Source organism: Sturnira hondurensis, unplaced genomic scaffold (assembly GCF_014824575.4).
Source record: "Sturnira hondurensis isolate 20B ecotype Veracruz unplaced genomic scaffold, ASM1482457v3 Scaffold0001872, whole genome shotgun sequence".
Lineage (NCBI taxonomy): Eukaryota > Metazoa > Chordata > Mammalia > Chiroptera > Phyllostomidae > Sturnira > Sturnira hondurensis.
This window is the reverse complement of record NW_028074503.1, coordinates 7247861-7269088: the sequence shown is the minus strand read 5'-3', so window position 1 is coordinate 7269088 and position 21228 is coordinate 7247861. Positions and strand designations below refer to the sequence as shown.

General features: G+C 40.5%; 1 protein-coding gene across 1 annotated transcript in view; it reads left to right on the top strand.

The window, feature by feature from the left end:
* The window catches only part of CDH2 (cadherin 2), a 207972-nt gene extending 189173 nt beyond the window's left edge, over positions 1–18799 (top strand). Inside the window, exons 15-16 of the mRNA XM_037032397.1 lie at positions 8480–8644; positions 17421–18799. Of these exons, the coding sequence (XP_036888292.1) occupies positions 8480–8644; positions 17421–17627 (372 nt within the window). The 3' untranslated portion in view covers positions 17628–18799. The remainder of the gene's footprint in view (positions 1–8479; positions 8645–17420) is intronic.
* The last annotated feature ends 2429 nt before the right edge of the window (positions 18800–21228 follow it).

Sequence of the window (21228 nt, the reverse complement as noted above, 5' to 3'; positions counted from 1 at the left end):
AGCCAATTAGTTGGTTAAACACAGTTTGCAAAATTGAGCACATTTTGACACTCTGGAGAAGCAGTCTGAGCAGCTGGAAGTTACACATAAAATCCAGGCTGGATGTCTAGACAGAGATGGGGTGCAGATATAGGGGAGTCCCTTGAGACCAAACCTGCCTGTGCCTTGGGATCTCCACCTGAGCCTGGGGCACCGTGGGCTTCCTGCCCCTGTGTGAGCAACTGAGCCCAACTACCTTTGGAGAAGCAGAGAGGGACGCTGTCTGATTTCACCACAGTTTATTTGATTCTTTGAAATAATTGTTTTACAAAATCATTCTACTGTATAAGCCATCTAACAGATGGCTAAATCTGGATATAACTGCAGAGACCACTTTCAACATTTTTATTGTTGGCTAAAGCGCACTGTTAATTATGTTCCCAAGTTACTCATCTTTTCACACCCACCTGCAAACACCAGTTCGTATTAGTTACTGAAAGACTTGCACTGACTTCACAAGAGGAAACTGTCTGAGCGTTAAATGCAGTTCACGCGCACATGATTTGCACATGACTTTTTTGCCTGTTCCTGTCACTTCATGTGAATGAATACAATATTTTCAGTAACACGTTTGAATATTTATTGTTCTTGACTAATCACCCATTTCCTACATTTAGTTTTAGACGAGTAGAGAGCTATCGATATCCCAGTAATCCGATGATAAAGGTTTCGATGCCGAGTGTGTGTTAGCAGTGTATGTGTAGGAGGGGAAGGGGATGCTAAGTTACCAGGTGTCAGAGTCCTACCATTTGGCCAAACCACCAGCGGCTTAACTTTATCACCACAGTTGTATTGGAACTCAGCCATGGACCATGCCCCTTCTTGGCATTGTTTAGGGCTACGTTCACGTTGCAACGGCAGCAGAGTAGAGATACTGTGACAGAGACTGTGTGGTCCCCAAAGCCTAAAATATTTACCATCTGGTCCTTTACAGAAAAAGTTGGTTGACCCTTGCCTTGACATCCATGGAGTCATTAGCTCTTTTATCCAAAGGCTGAACCCTCTGAAGATCAGCACAGGGAGTTTAAGTCATCGGCCAAGGTCACCCGTTTGGTGTGGTAGAGTCAGGATCTGAATTAAGGCGCTCTGAGCTCAGATTCCATCATTTTAAATTGTAAAGCTGTGCTTTCTTTGCTGTGTTGACTTTATGGGGGGATTTATCTTAAACGAAAAAAAAGGTCTTTTTAGGAAGGGTCAAAAAAGACGCAACATAACCGAGGAAAGGATTTTGATACTCTGTCACCATGTCCTGACTGCATATTGCCATTTCTTCATCACTTATTTTTAGGTTTCCTCACAGATGGAGTAATAGGTCACGGTAAGATAGAATGACTTTAATCTTGTCTGAATAATGAAATTTTAATTTTTGTTAAGGAGAACTTGGAACTTGGGATAAGAATGTGAAATCGAAATTACATTTAGAAGGCTACCCCTTTTGTCTCCTTGGAAGGGTGAAAAAATGTGCTTATCTTTATAGGGCTATAACCAAATTGCATGGAAAGAATGGGAAATGACAACATTGGATAAAAATAAAGTTCAGGTCCTGACAGGTGTGGCTCCATTGACTGTGTGTTGTCCTGCAAAACAAAAGGTTACCGGTTTGATTCCCTGTCAGGGCACATTGCTTGGTTGCAGTTCAGTCCTCAGTTGGGGTGTATGCAAGAGGCAACTGATTGACATGTCTCTCTCACATTGATGTTTCTCTCCCTAGCTTTCCCCCTCCATTCCTCTCTGTCTAAATTAATGATAAATAAATAAATACAATTTTAAGGATTAATTTCAGATTTCAGGACAAACATCTTTCTGGAGTCTCGTTACTCTGCTAGGGTGTGAAGTCTCTGCTCGGCCCTGGCCTCCTCTCTTCCAGCAGCATCTCCCGGCTGCATCCACCTTTGTATTCCACATCTTTTGTAATTGATTTATCAGTTATATTGTTTTCATTATTTTTAAGTGTGTCCTTTTAAAAGAAATTACACTGAAAGCTCTATGAGGTCAGTAACCATGTCTGTGACCCAAGAGACTCTTCAGAAGGATCTTGTTGCATGAAATTTAATCGAATGGTATTTGATGCATTTTTCCAAAAGAACATTCTCTAATTTTATAATGGGAAACAGGTTGTGATAAAATTCAGTGGTACCAGTTTCTGAAGCAGAACCATAGCACTGCACCAACGAAGGAACCTTGGGGTCATTCCTGATCCCGAGCACAGGTTTTGGAAAGCAGCCGCCCCAGGACGGCAGCAGGAACAGAAAACCGTGGGAGCAGAGGCAGTGAACGTGCTTCGTGGGGACTCAGCTACCGCCCCTGTGGGAAGTGGAGCACAGTCCATGAAAACAGACTGGAGGACCTTCGTCTGCTTATTCAGTCCCCACGTTATTTTCTCTCTAGCAGGTTTATTAGTCAAACTGGACATGTTTTTAGCAAACCTTCTATTTGGTGTGTGTGGGAGGGGGGGTGCTTTAATGATCCGTAGAATCTAGTTAGTTTTTCATATCATTTCTCCTGTGTCCATAGGCACAATCATAACGGTATGTCTCTGGGAAGAAAATCAGGTCATAGTATAATTTACATAGAGCTTGAGAGGGTATGGGAGCTGCTGCTCAGCTGTCCTGTGGCAGTGTATTGGCATCTTATCACTATTTCATTCAATTATTTTAATGCCAGCAGCGATGGAGGGTGAGATAATAATGTTCTGTTCTACCTTCCGTTCCTTTCTGGGTCTGTCTGAAGAGTTTCTCCCTTGGGCCATCGTCAGCTTTTCTCCAGATAACTTGTTTTTTCCTTCAGAATTTTGTCCATTTACTTTTATATTAGTATTTTTATTTCTGTCTGTCTCCAGATGTTAGAAATGTTTACCTTATCTAAATGAGACTTTTAAAGTTACTTGTCTTTGCTACTACAAACGACTTCCACGTGCACCAGCCTTGGCCGGGGAGGCAGCAGAGCTGCCTTCCGGTGGCATCGCTGGTTCTCCCCAGTGGAGGCTGAAAACGGACCAGGAACCTGCAGTCCCCTCCCGCCCTCCCTGCCAGGCCCTCGTGGGGTCTTCCCAACTGAAAACCAGTGAGGTTTGTTTTAACCAACAACCCACCGCACACAGACCAGAGTGCTAGGCCTCTGCCTAGTGAGCATAACCACCTTGAACTTCCTCCTAGCACTTGAACCCCCTCCCATTTCTCCCCAGGCAAACTCTGTGATGCATTTCTCAGTGGCCTTTGGAACAAGGTGCAGCTTTTTTGTTTACTTATTTTGCTTGTCTGGTGGTCTCTGTCTTATCTTTCCATACTGCTTCCCTGAGTCCTTGTCCTTGGGCAAATCATTAACCTCTCTGAGGTGCTGTAATTAATGAAATGGTGCAACACCCACTTGGAAGGATTTTTGCTTGGTGTACAGTTGGTCCTCGAACAAAATGGAGGCAGGAGGGGGGTGGTTAGGGATGCTCATCCCCACCCCACCCCCCGCACACTTGAAAATCTATAACTTTTTACTCTCTCAAAGCTTAACCACTCATGACCAGAGGCCTTGTGGGTAACATAAGAGATCAGTTAACACTTATTTTGTGTCTTATGTGTCTTACACACTATATTCTTACAATAAAGTAGGCTGGGGAAAAGAAAATGCTACTAAGAATATTGTAAGGAAGAGAAGGCGCGTTCACAGGATTTATTGCAAAAAGTTCCCATGTAAGTGGACCTGTGCAGTTCACTCCCATGCTGTTCAAGGGGCCACTGCGTGTGAAACGTCACATGGGAAAGCCTGACGTCATTGCTGAGAGGGGCCGGGCAGCGCGGAAAGCTCAGCTTCCTTCTTTGCACTCTCAGAGCTGAAAGTGGCATCCGGCGCCAGCAGGCATTCCTGAAATACTTGCGGAACACTAAATGAATGTTTTCATCCCTCTACGAAACAGACTTAATTGCACAATTCTATGGATTTTACCAGCAAGGCAGCTTTCTGAAATTTCTGCCTGGGATTCCAGAATTTCAATTTATACGAGTACAGCATTTTAGTTTACTTCACATAACCAAATGCCTTAAGATAGATTCGTGGTATCATTTTCTGAGCCAGTTATAAACTATTGCAAGTCAGTGGAACTGAACAAGAGAAGCCCGAACCAGAGTTTCAGCTGCTAACTTCCTAATAACTCTCCCACAATTATGATCTTTTAAGACATTTTCAATCAGAGGTGAGGGGGGAGTCACTACTTTTCACTACTTTCAGTGTTAATATTTTAAAAACACTAATTCCTTGCCTGCTTCTAATGGTCATTGCTGAATAACACACGTTCTCAGTTAGTTAAAACAAGAATTTCCTTTGTTTGAAAATTAAATTTCTTTGGGAAGTTAACATTGTAAAGGTTGACAATAATATGAGTTTTCAGATCCGCTTTTTCTCCAGAGAGTTTTAGGAACCAAATAAAGAGTTGTTGGCTTGTTTCTTTCTTAATCTTCAGAATTAAGGCCATGAACTCCACGACCTTGAGCGTGGCCTTCAGTCTCTGTAATTCTCTTTGTAATTCTTATCCTACATGTTATAATTTGTGTAAGTAAAGCATCACCGGATTGTAAAGATGTATAATTTAGGAGGCTTGCGTAGAGTGACCCCTTATCAAAAGGCTTAAAATGGGACCCTCGGGTCAGGACCTCTGTCATATAACAGAGACAGATGTGGACAGAAAAGCCTGTTTCTGAAATCTGAGCGCACTCCCGCCCACTTCCCATCACCGTCGGGTTTTTATATCCCAAATTTGCAATAAACAAGAAACCATCACAGAGAAACTAAGCCATGTATTTTAACCCAGTTTCTAGCTTCCTGTCAATCAGTGATTTTCTGCCTCTTCTTTTAGATACCAGTGTCACCAAGGATGACACATTGCTATCATTAGGGTGAACTCACCACCATTGCAATGGGACCGAAGGTCTTCCCTTCCCTCCCCACTGTGAACTATGGCTGTAGTATATAATGGGACCCAATGCACATTTCTTAAATAGACTGTACTTTTCAACATCAGGCACGAACGCCATCCCTGAGATTTTATTCTGTCCCTGGGACTTGACTCAGCACCTTTCTAAATGAGTACTTCGTAGGAGCCTGGCGTATTGGTGGTGGAAAAGACTGAACTGGACTATCGACATTTGTAAGACTGTTTCTACTCTTTGGTTCTTAAGGTAGTAGGAAAAAGCTATCAAAAGAAAGATAAAAGCCTGGAAATTAATATGCTGCTCTGTGCATACCCTGATATGTGAGGCAGGCTAGGGAGTTGCTTGTCCATAGGAGACAGCTGCTATCAGCTGTAATACATTATGTCAGGAGTTAAGATCTGTTTTGCCAGATCCCTTTATTTTCCAGGTGAATTGCTGGCAACTTACTAGAGAATTTTTAAAATACTGCTAGCCAATCAAAATCATTTGTTTGTAACCTCTGGATACCTTAGGAGCTATGTAAGAAATCAGGGTCGACAGGCTCTTTCCAGGTAAGAAATAGTGTAAAGAAAGCCCACGTGCCTCTTTAGTCTCTCGTCCATCCAAATGAATTTCTCTGTGTTCTTATACTGAACCATCAGACAATGTACTGAAGACTCTTAAGGAGCGTCTCACTGGGTAAACGGCAGTACTTAAACATAGGATTCAATTACTTGATGACATGCAATTCAGACTTCTCATAAGGCCCCCTCAGCATAAAAACACATTAACTTTCACTGTTACACTTACAGTCTGTTTCCCCCTTTTTACAAAAAGCTTTAACAGTTACCAGAAGACACACCCTTCTCTGTTATGCTTGGTAGTTATACAATGAAAAAATGGCCTAGAAAAACAAACTTCTTAATGTCTGAGCATTCAGGTTCTCTAAATAAATCTCTATTTTGTATAATATTTTAACATATCAAAGGCTTTCACATCTGTCATTATATGCCTTTACTTTAACATATTCTATAAATAACTCATAAATTCCTCAAAGTTTTAAGTGGGGCACATTCGTGTCAGATTGAGATGCTTTCACCCAAGGTCTGTATCCCTAATATAAAAATGCTCTCTCCTGGCAAGAGAAAACAGTGTTCCCATGCCTTTGCTCACGCCGTTGATTCTTTGCTCTCCCTATCCCATATATTGTTCAAGAGGCAAAATTAATGCCAGTTTTCCCACTCTGAGCATACACTTGGCAATGGACCAAGGTTTCATCCCAGGCTGGCTTGGCCTACTTCGTACTGCCTCACCTGCAGCATCACCTGGATGCTCCTTACAGGAGGCGTTTTTCTCTGCACCCTCACCATTTAGATGAGCTGACTCTGGGTAAGGAGTTGTTCAGGGGAGTATTGTCAGGAGCACAACATCAAGTTTTACATCAGCATTTGGAAGACAGTCACGTCTGGTTTTGATTCCCACCCTAATCACAGGCCCACTGTGTGACCTTGGGCAAGTTACTCACCCCCTCCGAATCTGTTTCTTCTTCTACAAAGAAAATAGAACATTCTTTACAGGTTTGTTAGAAAGGATTTGTGAGAAGACACTTATCAAGAGGCTGGTATAGTGCCTGGTACATAGAGGGTATGAATGTCTGTGACCTTTCTCCTCTCTGTCTACTTTGTTATTTTAATCATTCCTCACATTCCTGCCCCAACCCCGCCCCACTCATCCGTCTAGTTTGTTAGTCTCTAAATCCAACCTGTAGCTCAGGCTTGACTCACTCTCTGAAATGACTGGGCAAAGAACTAGGCTTTGAAGTCTTAATGCATGTGGAGTCAGTCTGTCTCTGTGTCTTAGTAGATCTGGGACCACGGACTAGTTACTTGTTTGACACTCTGCTTGTTTGACTCTTAAATAGAGATAATAAAAATATCACACGGTGCTGTTCAGAGCATTAAATGAGCAAACATGAGTAAAGCACCTAGAAGAATATAGTAAATATTCAGGCACAAAATGAATCAGAGCCACCGTAAGAGATGCTGCAAACGGTTTTCACCTGGCTTTAGACAAAGAGATGAGGCCTGAATTATAAAGAGTGCCAGAAACTGTACTTTCTGTAAATATCAGCATTAAATTGGAGAATTTTTGCTAAGCTACGGATGTAGCACTTCATATCACCAGAATTTGGGGGTTTGAAAACTACTAAATGTCTGCCCAGAGCTACCGTGGTGATGTATTTCCACATTTTAGCCAGTGTCTCTATACATTCCTGCCCCGCTGGCTGATGTTAAGCTGGAAAGAGTGCGGCGGGCCCAGTCTCTGCCCAGAGCATCCTCACAAGTTCCGCTCTGCGTCAGGCTGAGAGGGGACAGGCTGTCTTCTAAGACATCCCCCCCTGGGCTGCACTGGAGGGGAAACTAGTCCCCTGGCCCAGCGCAGGGGGGTCAGAGGCTGGCAAAGGCTTTTCTGTGAAGAGCCAGGTAGTCTTTGCGGACCACATACAGTCTCTTCGGCACATTCTTTGTTGGTTTTCAATGACCCTTTAAAAATGCAAAATCCAGTCGCTCAAAAAATAGGAAGTGGGTCAGACTGGACCCAGGAACTATAGTTTGCCAACTCTAGACCTGAAGGGACGGAAAAATAAGCAGCAGGTTTGACACCGTGCTGAACTAATATCTTTAAGGAAAAAGAGAACATACCTGCATCTGTTAAAATAAAAAGTAAACAATGTAAGGGAGGAAAAAGTTTTTCTCCAGCCTGTTAGGGTCCTTGGCTGGGCCTGAAAATTAAACTAACAAAGATTAACCAAAGAAGAGCACACACATTTAAAAAAATGTCACATGTCCCTGGGAACCTTCACAAGAGAATGAAAATGAAAGAAGTGGCTAGAGCAGGCAGCGGTGCAAGGTGCAGTGATGGTGAAGAAGGAACTAGCAAGATAAGGGTTAGCTAGACAAACTCTGTTTGCGCAGATGTCTTGGCCCCAAATTCCCCTGGTGATAAGAATGTCTTCTCTCCTCCTGGTACGAGGAGGGGACTTTCCACATGAGAGTCTTATGACCTGTTTTAGGGAAATAGGGTGAAGCAGCAGAAGGTCAGAGTAACCTTCACGTTTCTGTCGTTTTAAAAAAGTCCTTCAACTTAAGATGTTTAATATGCTGAGGTAACGTTTTTGGGCAGTATGTCCCAGACCCCATCAACATTTCATTGTTACCTTTGCTTTAGTACAGCTCTATTTTCTAGGCCATTTTTTAGGCTGTTTATAGTGGGGCCTCATGTCACTGCTGTTTTCCATTGGAAACTGATAAGGAACCTAGTAAAACAGATGGAGCGCAGACTGCAGAAATAAAAAAAAACACAGAAGAGCTGTGTGAAAGAAATATTTAATCATAACATGAAAAACTCATAGTGGCAACTTTTCCATTATGTTAAATTTCACTCATTTCTATGCATTTGGGGTATGTGTTTGAACACAAATGTTGTAATTTTCCATCTTTATGCCCATCCACCATGGGTTTTTTGATTTTTGTCTTTCACAGGACTATGACTTGAGCCAGCTCCAGCAGCCTGACACTGTGGAGCCTGATGCCATCAAACCTGTAGGAATCCGACGACTGGATGAGAGACCCATTCATGCTGAGCCCCAGTACCCGGTTCGATCTGCGGCCCCACACCCTGGGGACATCGGGGATTTCATTAATGAGGTACAAAGAGATACTCACTGTCTTTGAAATGTTGTTTATTTTATGCTAATATTTAGCTTTGTGTAAGCAAATGTGGCTTCAGTAACAGAAAATAGATTTAATTGCTTTGATCAGCCAAAAAGAGATTAATATCTACATTTATAAATGACATTCATATATATTATCAATAGTAATCACACCAACTCTAAAAAGGATTTTTCCTAGACTATGAAGGCAATAAATAACAATAGTAAATAGTGTGTTCTAATTTCATTAATTAGAATTTCTGAATGTAGTAAGTTCACTTTGGTTTTCCTTACTTAAATCCACAAATGGTGAGATTTCAGTGCCTACCAATGACTAGAGAGTTCCATCAAATGAGATTAGTAGGAAGAGCAGCTAAATTAAATATTATGTAAGTGATTTAAATACTTGTCTAGTTGATGAGTTTTAAGAGCTTCTTGTAAGAGGCAGCTAATTCACTGTTGAATATAACAGATAGGATTTTCACCGTCAAAATTATTATGGCATTCTTTTACTTCATTACTGACCAAGAGTTCTGCTACATTTAATACTTAAGCTTTGAATTAAAATGATTTATGCTGCTTCATTTGATCATGTTTATACTTTGCAATTCTCCTTTTCAATTTTTATTATAGGGAAATAAGGCACACTGACATTGATTGTGAATATACAGCTGGTCTCATGTTCTCCAGCCGTATCTTCCCACTCGTGTCTACAAGAGCAGAACTGGTTTCAGTGCATTACAGAGTGGCTTGTACTTGTCATACATGTCACCTTCAGTCATGGGCTGATAAGACTCTTATTTCCTGGTCTTCCTTAAGGTAGTCATATATTACATATACATAATCAATCTACCTTAGGCTTTTAGAAGCACTTACAGTTGTTTAAAAAAGTTTTGAAACAAAGAATATTCATCTATCTTTACAAGTATTCATTACTGTTTATTTCTAAAATGCATACTGCTTTCTGAACATAATGTATTCACTTCTGCAAAGAGGAAACTTTATAGTTGACATGATTGAAAAGTAGATGGGAGCTAAAAGCAAAGAGTAGCAGCAACTCCTTTATCTACACAAATATGCCCTGACTCTTCCAGTTTGTTTATATATGGGCCTGGCTAGGGGAATTTGCAGGAATTTTTTATATTTGACTAGATTGTTTTAATCTGTAAGGATGCCTGATGATTTTACTTCTCACTTAGCTGCCGCCTTCAGGAAGAATTGTCTAGTTACTTCTGAGGTGGTCAGGCATCCAGATCCAGTGCATCTTTTGAATGTAGGTGTAGGCGCTGAACTTTTTCAAAGCAGGAATTCTAGCTTCGGTGTGATTCAACAAATAAGTAACTGGATGCTTCCGCCTGTCCCTGAAGTGTAAACGTTCTGTGGGGTTCCATCCGATGCATGACATGCTTCTCTCCCAGTGTTGAAGTTCTAGCACTAAGTATCACTCGTCACTTACAAGGCTGTACGTAATCTGAGTGCTGCCCTCTTCCCCACCACATTCCCTTTCTATGCTGCAGGCCCACTGAACTGTTTACAGTTCCACAAAAGCATCAGAGCTTTGACTTTAATGTAACTCCACGATGGGGGCTATTTCATGTTCCTCTTTGTGTAACCTAAGCATCTAGTCTGTTGCCTAGCTCTTTGATTTTATTGTTTTAAGGAATCCAGGTCCTGTGTCAGGTGTGTAGGGCATGAGTCTACAAATACCACCCCACGAGCAGTGCATTAGGATTCACTGGGGCCCGTGTCTGGAGCTATTCACCCAACTGGTGCTGATTCCACTCAGAAAATGGGTATATTGGTGGTTCTGAGTCGTGTTTCAGTGTGTGCTTTGTGTATGTGTTCATTCGTCTTTTTTACAGGGACTGGGCTTTCTTCAGCAGGTCACACAACAGGTTTAGATAATAAGGCTCTATTTTCCAACCCTTCTAATGCCACAGCGGAGGGATGTACAGTCAGGATTTCCATTTAGATTTTTTCCCCTAAAACAGTACCCAAGTCCAGAGCCTAAAACATGGCTGGAGACCAAAAGGAACATGTGTAAATACTTACATGAGAAACTTTGTGCCAAACAACTGACTCGCAGACTAACTTCTAGGAAACGGTCATTTCAAAATTTGAAGATTGTCTGCCATTGTTAAAATAGCTTATTTTAAAATCATCTTGGGTTTGGTTTAGAATCACTCATTGAGCAAATAATTTTTGAATGGCTACTGTTTGCACATAGCCGAGGATGCCTAGATGAGAAAATAAATTAGACATATAGGATTTTTGTATGTGTGCCGCCTACTTTGCTGTCAGCATGGCCTTTGCACCCACAAACATTCTGATACCGGAAGCCTTACTTTGCCAGGACAGGAGGCCAGCTGGGTCTCGCTCTTACTTGGCATTTGTCTTTCATCTCAGGCCCCTCCCCATCCTACACCTTAACAAGCCAGCAGCGGAGACCTCTACTTGCAGTGCCTAGGCTCAGGTTGCAGTTCCATGCCAGTGTCTGCCCCAGCCTCTACAAGGAGTGCCCTTTCCCCCTTTTCTAGATGTGAGTTTCTTTGTTTGTACCCACCCAAGAAAGGTCAGACACACAGTGCAGGGTAGGGGCCATCCATTGGCCTCCACCCCAGCCAGGACTCAGCCTCCCTTTAGAATTCCTCTCAAGTGGTTCCCTCTGCCTCCCCAGGGAACCCTCCCATATTTCAGGGGAAGAGGTGCATCTCCCGAGGGTGGGGAGTGGTGTGGGGCATTTTGGTTTGCTTGAGCACATGAGTGGTTGAAAAGATGGTGTTTGGGAATCATTCTCCAAATGACGACTGAACCTATGACATTGAATAAGATTGCAGGATAGAAAAATGCGCAAGAAAAGGGGAACCAAATACCTGTGCCTAGAAATATCCTACATTTGACACAGGAGGAATGTCTAAGGAGGTTAGGGTGTCACAGAAAACAACTAAAAAGAGTCCAGGGATGTGACAGTTCCGTGGGAGATCAGGAGGATGAAACTGTCAGAAGGCCTATGTCAGAAATGACATTAAAATACGCTGCATAGATTCTTCCATCTGAGACACTCATTAGGACTTCTTCAATATCTTTCTATCAGTGGACCAATAAAGGTAAGTACATATGAAGTTATCAAATATAGTTGAGGGTACCTAGAAAGAACTCAAGCACATTTTAGAAATACATTTAAAATGCCAACAGATTTTCTTTATCTCTAGGTCTTATTTGATTTAGCATAGCACCCAGTGTTCCAAAGGAAAAATAATACAGTGCTGATTATAATTAGAGTGTTTTTAAAGATGTAGGGAATAGGTAAGTTCACGAGAACATTTCTAGTTTATTTAAATTATGAATGAATGTTGCCTTGAATATTAAAAATGATAACATTTCCAGTCTGGTAGGTGGAGTAAAACAAACCACACGATTTTTAATTTCAGCTACAGAATTTCATTATATTTTGAGGTTTTGAAACATGACCTTCAGAGGGTGATGAGTTGAAACAAATTTATTTAATCTCAGCCCAACAGTAGGTATTAGCATACCTTCAATAATTTCACTAATCCTGTATGTTTTTTATCTCAGAAGTATAAAACCCAAGGGCATACTTCTGTAAAAAGACTGACTTTTGATTAATATCATTAAAAAACTAATGGAAGGTGCTTTTAGGATAACTTGCATAACCTACTAAAGTTTAAAACATTTGCCTTTTTCTCCTACTGACTGGATTTAATTTGTTCTGTTTTAAGTATTTCCATCCACTCTTATGGGAGCTGGACATTTGGGTTCAATTCCAGTTGCCTTGTACAAGACCAAGATTCTTAGTTTAACCTGTTAGATTTCCAGTTTTCTTACATATAAATTGAGGATAATAATAGAACTTCCTTTTTAAGATTACATTGAGGACTAAACGAGATAATCCATGTAAAGGTGCTTGGTATAGTGCCCTCACATAGTAATATCTCTTCATTATTATTAGTACCATATTATTATTATTACAAGTTACCTGCAGGAGTAAAAACTTCCCACTATCCTCTAATTTTAAATAAAACAAACCAAAGTGTCTTTTTAAAAAATTGCCTTAAGTAAAATGAAATTCCCAGGAAGGGACTTAGTAATGATGTTGGTACAGATAAAACACAGAATTCCACTGTCATGTATACTGCGGTATGGTATACCTCGGCATACTTTTATATCTCCATATATTTTAAACCTAGATCCTAGCTTCTCGTGAAAGGAGTAAACATACGTAAGAACAAGATGCTGCAGTAAAAACCGAGGCCCAGGACAGCAGCACAAGGTTACCTTCTAGAACACCCACTGGGTGTCAGGCCCTGTGTTGGAAGGCAGGATGTGGGATGAATACAGACCACCTGTGCGGAGAAGGGATGGCCCAATCTAGCACAACCGAAACATGGCAAGGAACGCAAAGGGGGAAAAGAGACCACAGAAATTATGTCCAGTCGTAGCTGGGGGTAAAAAACCCACAGAGAAGTGACATTTTTAATGGGTCTTAAAGGATGGATGGATGGATGGATGGATGGATGGCTGTAATCAGATGAAAAGATATGACAGGGGACATTTCAAACTAATGGAATCACACTTCAGCCAGCAGGAAATCAATATACCCCTAACACACAGGTACACGGGCACACGGCGTTTTTAGGTTTGAAGGGGTCTTGGTGAATGAGTCAGTTGAGGTTGCTGGAGTTGAGGAAGCTGGAACATCCGCAGTAGGTGAACAGCCTAGGTTCATGAATGGTTTCAGCTTTATCCTGCAGATTACCAGAACCTCAAGCATTTGAGTAATGACTTCCAGTTTTTTCCATGTCTGCAAACTTTGTCTGTTATTTACTTAAACTGTTAATCAATTTTGACTTAAGATTTTAACAAAGAGAATTGTTTTAAAGTGTTCATGGACCAATTAAAAATCCTCTTGCATACCCCCAGGCAAACCCCTCCCTTCTCTGGAAGAACTGCCATAGCTGATAAAGAGCAGACAGAGAGTTTTACTTGGGGGAGTGACATCAAACAATATGTAGAGAGAAATCAACAGTAGTTTGTAGGAAGGAAGCAGGAATGGTGCTGGGAACAGGAGGCCAGTTAGAGAGACTCTTGCTGTGGTCCAGGGAGGGCGTGATGAGGACCCGAACAAAGGTAGTGGCGTTGAAACGATAGAAAACAGAATGTAAGGAAATCAATAGGACCTCTTTCCCCTTATGTCCCTCATGGGTTCCTTCAGTGAAGAATGTGGGGTTTTATAGTCCCTATAAAGGCCTGTCTATACCCATAAAGCGTAAGATCAGGAGTCCATAAATACATGCTCAGCAAGAATTCAGCCCGAGCCACAACTCTTCTCATTTTACAGAGGCACCTCGAATTACAGAAACTAGTTCAGATTCATCCAGAGTTCAAGGCCCAACAGAGGTGAGGCAAGCACGTACTCTTCTGGTCAAACTTTGGTGGGGAGAGAGAACACGTGCACTTAGTTTGTAATTTATCAACGGTATGTTACACAGCTTGGCAAAAGGTGTCCACACCTAAGAAATAAAGGACTCCACAAGGGTGACCAGAAGGTCTGTGGCCCACCCAGTTTCTCCTGCACATCCATTCACTCTGGCTGCATGCCTGTCACTCAGTTTCTTGGGACTTGACCAAGAGAGTGCTTTCTAGAATTGCCAGCATAGGACCCAGAATTTACATAATGCCTCATCGAAAGAGTCCTGTTTTATTATTGGATAAAAATCAATGCTATCCAAGTAGAAGGGTCTTAAAGTCCTCACCTTCAAGGTGTGGGAAGATGGCTTGCTTAAGAATTCTTGGAAGTTCAGTAGTGCCTGCCCTTTTGTAATTATTAAAACCTGCGACAGCGTGTGATGGTTCAGCATATCACAGTGATCTCTAATGGATGTCATGTCTCTAACCTTAAAAAAAAAGAAAAGAAAACATAGATTCGATAACTGTCATGATGATCAGAAAGCCAAGGCAGGAGCTAAAGGAAATGTTAAAGAAACAGGTATTTTTGAGAATGTCAGTAGTGAGTGTAGAACTAGATTATCAAAGGTGTTATATTTATTTTAAAGAATCAGGAGGCTTAGCACTTGATGAGGATTCTCTGGGCCTTGAACACACCAGTGACGACGCAACAGTATTTATACTCCAGTTCCATTAAACATGGGCCCTCACTTTCCTCTGCACCAGTTCCAGACAGTGTGGATGCCCCGCTGTTGACTTTCTAGAGCTAATTTTAGTCTCAGCCTTTCTGCGTCTCCAGTTTGGTGCTGACATCTGAAGGGCTGAGCAGGGCTTAAAATGGGAACTGTGATAAAGCAGATGACCGACCTCAGCATGGTGACATTGGCTTTCATTTCTGTTGTCTGTGTTCTAAAGCAGTTCTAATTTCATAATTTCTTAAAGTCATCACGAAAACTTAATGTTTGTCTTCAGAGGCCCATTGTTCTTGATCAGGAACTTTCTTGATTTTTCTTGATTTTCCTTTAGATCTTTCATGGGTCTTACTCCTATGCGGACCCGAGTTAGTGCTGAACTAAGGGATACATACCTGCTATTAAACTGGCCAGGACTTGCAGAGGAAACGAAAGAGGGGTTCATGCTGGCAAGCGAATATGAACTCCAGGGAGCACACATGGGGTTTAGCTTATTGGTAGCAGTGTCGCCACACTAAGCAGAGTGCATTACAATATAGATACTCAAGAAATATGTTGTGAATTGAATAAGTGCACAAAATGAATGAGGATGCATTCTTTGGCTATTACTAGCAAAGGCAATAATAACTAACAACTCCAAAGTTTTATTGACTTATATAACAGAAGCTTGCTCCTTTCTCAAGTTATTTATTCATGGCAGCCTGCAGAGGCCCGATTCCTGATGTCTTATGGATGGTGAGATCTACTCTCACCCCAGGCAGGCCATTCTCCTGGTGGAGGAGAAAAGGAGAGGGGTCTAGTGGAAACATGTCAGCCAGACTCTCAAAGAGCCTCCTAAACACGGCTGCTTACATTTCATTGGCCAATACTAGTCCCACGGCCAAGCCTGATGGTGGGTTGGGGAAGTGAACTCGGGCTCAGGAGAGGGGACTGTGGTCGTGTGGGACATGACCCGCCCACGGGAAAGGATCGTGAGTCACTGAGGACGGTGGCCCAGTCTACCACAGAGAGAGATTATGAATGTTGAGAAATTGTAGTTTGTGGTTCTGTCTTAACAGAATTGCCCTGTAGTTTATTCTATAAATATGACAAAGAAAATTCCGTCTAAAATTACTTTTTATATATTGAAGTAGTTTGTTGAAGACTTGTTTTATTTGATTTTACACAGGAGGTTCTGGGTTACAAATAGCATAACTTGATGTGAGGAAAAGTGGTGTCTAAATAAACAGTCAGGTCTGGTGATACGGCAGACCTGGGGATGGGGAAAAGCTCATGCATACTTCTCTCTCTTGTTCTTGTTGAAGGCAGGTGACTGCCATTTTATTTCTCAATTTATGTCTTCACATTTTTTTTTCAAATTCCAAAGCAGGAAATTTTTCTCTAAACTTAAACATTTTTAAAAAATTAATACTCATCTAACTATGGTCAGCTCTTGTGTCCTGTTGTTCCATTTGGTCTTCAAGACTATTTTATTATTGTTATTACAGTTGCAGCTGAGGAAAAGAAGTTTGCAGGACTTAGCCAAGCTCCACACTGAACACGATGTTCAGCTGAGCTGTCGACCCAGAGTCTGATCTCTCCAGCGTTAAGCATAATGTCTCTAATCTTCATTTTTGTGCTTTCCCCTCTTTCCCCATCTGTAAACTTGAAAGAATAAAGAGATGAACACATGTATATGCATTCATAAAATGCATGCGTATTGGAAGGGCAGATCTAAAGTCAGAGAGTCCATGGGGTCTCAGATAAGTGGGACCACCGTAAGCCCACCGACATTTAAAAAGCGGAGTGCGGAAACAGAATGATTGCTTGGAGACTAATGTTGGTATATCTTGGAGTTCAGGATGGAACTGGGAGAAAATTAGAGAAAACAACAAAATGACCTAGTATTAAGTCTGTAAAAGTTTTATAGTGCATAATTGTGAATTAACCACAGGTATATGAATGATATATTTAAAAATTTTTTGTAGTAGTTAAATTTATAGATAATCATTTCATTGGCCTTTATTTTTTAAATTCTTTGTAGGAGCAGAATTTTAGATCAGGAGAATTCCCTCCCCCCACCTAACAGTTATACGATGTACAGATATTGGAGCACAATGTCTAGGCCATGTGGGAACTGGGAGTCCCTGTATTCTTACATAATACCTGATCACAGTTTATCAATTAAGTCCACACTTGATGTTTTGTTAAGATCATAAAATGATTTAATGACTAACTTTCCTTATATATAATAATCACATCTGGCCTTGTCTTCACTCTTCCTTTGGTATCCTTTCAAATGTAGGTCAAATGTAACGCCATCTCCTCCTTGAACTCCTAGTTCTCAGCGCTAGTCTGAGTGTTTTGGGGTTTGGGGGTTTGTTTTTTTTTTCCCAGCATCCCGATGACTTTGCCTACACTTCTCCAGTTAAACTACCTCCCGTCGTATGGCTTGGCTTCAGGGAGCCAGATTCCTTAGGGGATTTTTCTTTACAGAGGAAAGCCTGAAGTTACTTTCTGTGTAATTTTGAAACATGCTGATAACCCCAGTTCCCATGGGACCATTGGGGTCTGCTTGTGGGTGTGCCAATTGTAACCCTCTCTTCCTTTCTTCTTGGTCTTTCCAAATTGTAGGGCCTTAAAGCTGCTGACAATGACCCCACAGCTCCACCGTATGACTCCCTGCTAGTCTTTGACTATGAAGGCAGCGGCTCCACGGCTGGTTCCTTGAGCTCCCTCAATTCTTCCAGTAGTGGCGGCGAGCAGGACTATGACTACCTGAACGACTGGGGGCCACGCTTCAAGAAACTCGCTGACATGTACGGTGGAGGTGATGACTGAACTTCAGGGTGAACTTGGTTTTTGGACAAGTACAAACAATTTCAACTGATATTCCCAAAAAGCATTCAGAAGCTAGGCTTTAACTTTGTAGTCTACTAGCACAGTGCTTGCTGGAGGCTTGGGCACAGGCTGCAAACCAATTTGGGCTCAGAGGGAATATCAGTGATCCAACACTGTTTGGAAAAACACTGAGCTCAGTTACACTTGAATTTTACAGTACAGAAGCACTGGGATTTTATGTGCCTTTTTGTACCTTTTTCAGATTGGAATTAGTTTTATGTTTAAGGCTTTAATGGTACTGATTTCTGAAATGATAAGTAAAAGACGAAATATTTTGTGGTGGGAGCAGTGAGTTAAACCATGATATGCTTCAACACGCTTTTGTTACATTGCATTTGCTTTTATTAAAATACAGAATTAAACAAACACACAAAAACTCATGGAGCGATTTTATTATCTTGGGGGATGAGACCATGAGATTGGAAAATGTACATTACTTCTAGTTTTAGACTTTAGATTTTTTTTCACTAAAATCTTAAAACTTACGCAGCTGGTTGCAAATAAAGGGAGTTTTCATATCACCAATTTGTAGCAGAATTTGAATTTTTTCATAAACTAGAATGTTAGACACATTTTGGTCTTAATCCACGTACACATTTTTATTTACTGTATTTTTTTTCACTTCACTGTAAAAATGGTATGTGTACATAATGTTTTATTGGCATAGTCTATGGAGAAGCGCAGAAACTTCAGAACATGTGTATGTATTATTTGGACAATGGATTCAGGTTTTTTGCATGTTTATATCTTTCGTTATGGATAAAGTATTTACAAACAAAGTGACATTTGATTCAATTGTTGAGCTGTAGTTAGAATACTCAATTTTTAATTTTTTTTAATTTTTTTTATTTTTTATTTTTGTTTTTGTTTGGGGAGGGAGAAAAGTTCTTAGCACAAATGTTTTACATAATTTGTACCAAAAAAAAACAAAAAAAAAGGAAGGAAAGGGGTGGCCTGACACAGGTGGCACTACTGTGTGTTTCTAAAAAAAAAATGAAAAAAAAAGCTTTTAAACCTGAGAGACTTCTGACAGCAGCTTTGCCTCTGTATTGTGTACCAGGATATAAACGAACACCCCAGCGTTCTGAATAAAATGCTAATTTTGGATCTGGTGACTGGTTTGAACTTTTTTTCTACTTGAACTGCTTTGAATGTTGCAGAACTCCTAAGTACTGGAGTTTCATTGAGAAAACAGTACTGTTTGTTCTCTTGTGTACTTGTCTATTTGTTCTCGCATTATTTCCCATTGAACCAGTAGCATGGCGGCTGTGTCCAGTGAGCCACAGAGAGCATCGTGGTGGAGCTTCTCATTCTTACAGACAACAGACATCGGGTGATGCAGGAAGAGACTACCCTGGCGGTGGTACACAAACCACATCCTTAGCTTCCGTGAACTTGGTGTGGTCCTTAATATCACTCACACTCTCATTCCCTTCTGCTCACTGACTCTAACGGGCCTTTCTCCTTAGCACACCAGCAAAAGGAAAGCCTCAGTAAAAAGTTACACAGCTGGTCCTGGACACTGCAGTGGACATCTGGAATTCTCAGGCAATTCATTGAAGCCATTGTTTTATGTACTTAATGAAATATACTTGGGTTTGACTGACATCCGTTCATTGGCTTGACCATTTTACCAGCTTTATTGAGGTATAATTGATAAATAGAATTGTATATATTTAAGGTGTGCAATGTGATTTGATATATCTATACATGATATACTAATTTCCACAATCAAGTTAAGATACCCATCACCTCGCATAGTTACCTCTGTGTGTGTGCGTGTGTGTAGTTGTGTGGTGAGAACATCTGAGATCCACTGTCTAAGCAAATTTCAAGTGTATAAGATAGTGTTAGCCTGGTAGATAGTCACCGAGGACAAAAGTGAAATGATCTTACTTAAGACTGTGAAATTGTTTATGTATCTTAATATGATTCACAAGTGAGTTTTAAGAGACTTGAAGGAATTCTCAATGTATTTTTCTATTTGCTTCATGACCACTGTTATATCATATATTCTAATACTGGACACTTTAAAAAGCATTTCACTATACAGAAGCATTTTTCTGTACACTGTAAAAAAGCATCTTTCTGTTCTTTTATAAAACATACCTCCTCTAGTTAACTCCAGGACTTTTGTGTTACTTTTCTAATAATTAAATGCCGAAGCTTGCCTCTAGGAATTTACATGATAAAACCGTAAATTTGCTCATTGAAATCGTCTTTTTTTAAAATGTGTTCTTAGACTGTGCCTCTATGTTGCTGCACATTCAGTTGACAACAAAACCATGTTTTTAAACTCAGCCATCGCAATCATGAGAATTTTCATTGTTTAGATAAACGAACACTTCCAATAATTTTCTTATAGTTGAGGTACAGTCAGAGACAATATCTAACGCATGTATAAACTATGAGCCTTAATACTAAGCATCCTATATATAATCAGTAAATGTACACATTAATATTATCAAAAGTTAACTTTTTTGCAGAAGTAATACATGATTCTATTTCCTTGGTAAAAACACTTTTCAAAAAAACCCAGGAAACTAATAAAAAGTGAAAGCCTCCCACCCTGTCATTGGAGGAACTTCTGTTAGCTGTTAGACGTGTAATTTCTAGTTGTTTTTTTTTAATCAGCATTTTTACACACACATATTTCTATAAAGATTTTATTTTGTTCTCATGAAAATGAGATTACATGTGATATATTTTCTGTAACTTGCCTTTTCCACTAAGCCTGTACCTTGGATATTGCTCCATATTAATGTAAATATATATACCTCATTCTTTTTAACTATCACATAGTATTCCTCAGTGTGGACATAGAACTCATTTAACCATTTCCTAAGTAATATGTTGTTTCACAGTTTTTTCCACTACTTGAAACAATGCAACAGTCAATATCCATATCCCTGCATTTCTCTAAATGTGAAGGTTTTGGAGATGGGATTGCTGGATTGAAGAATGTGGAGAGAACTTAATTAAACGTGGCTGAAATTATAATGCTTTCATGTTACTCCTCAAAGTGCCGTTTAGCTAGATGAGGCTTTCTAAAAGCCTGCAGCTTCCTCCTTTGGCAAAAGGATCTTATGCAGCTCAAAATAGTAACCACAAAATGTAAGACAATCTAGGCAATGCCTTACTTTTTTTTTTTTTTTGCCCCTTTGGAAGTTAGCCTGTGAGTTAGGCCACAGTACTAGTTTTAAGTACTCTGTGAAATGACTGTAACCATGTGATAAAATAAAACCTTGAAAACTATTTACAAGTGCGGTTTATGGATCCCATCCAGAAACATGTTTTCCTGGGTTATTCCTAGTGATCTGCATCTCCTCTGCAATGTTGCCAACAAAACAATATGCCTACAGAGTGTGGAATCTCCATGAACTGGGTTATTTCCATGATAAATGTATATGCATCTTAAACTTGAATGAGACATGGCCAAATTGTCCTAATTAAAGACTGGGCCAATTGACACTCCCATTGGCACTAACCAGAATCAATAGACCCTCATCCTCAATATTGGACGTTACATGGATTTAAACGT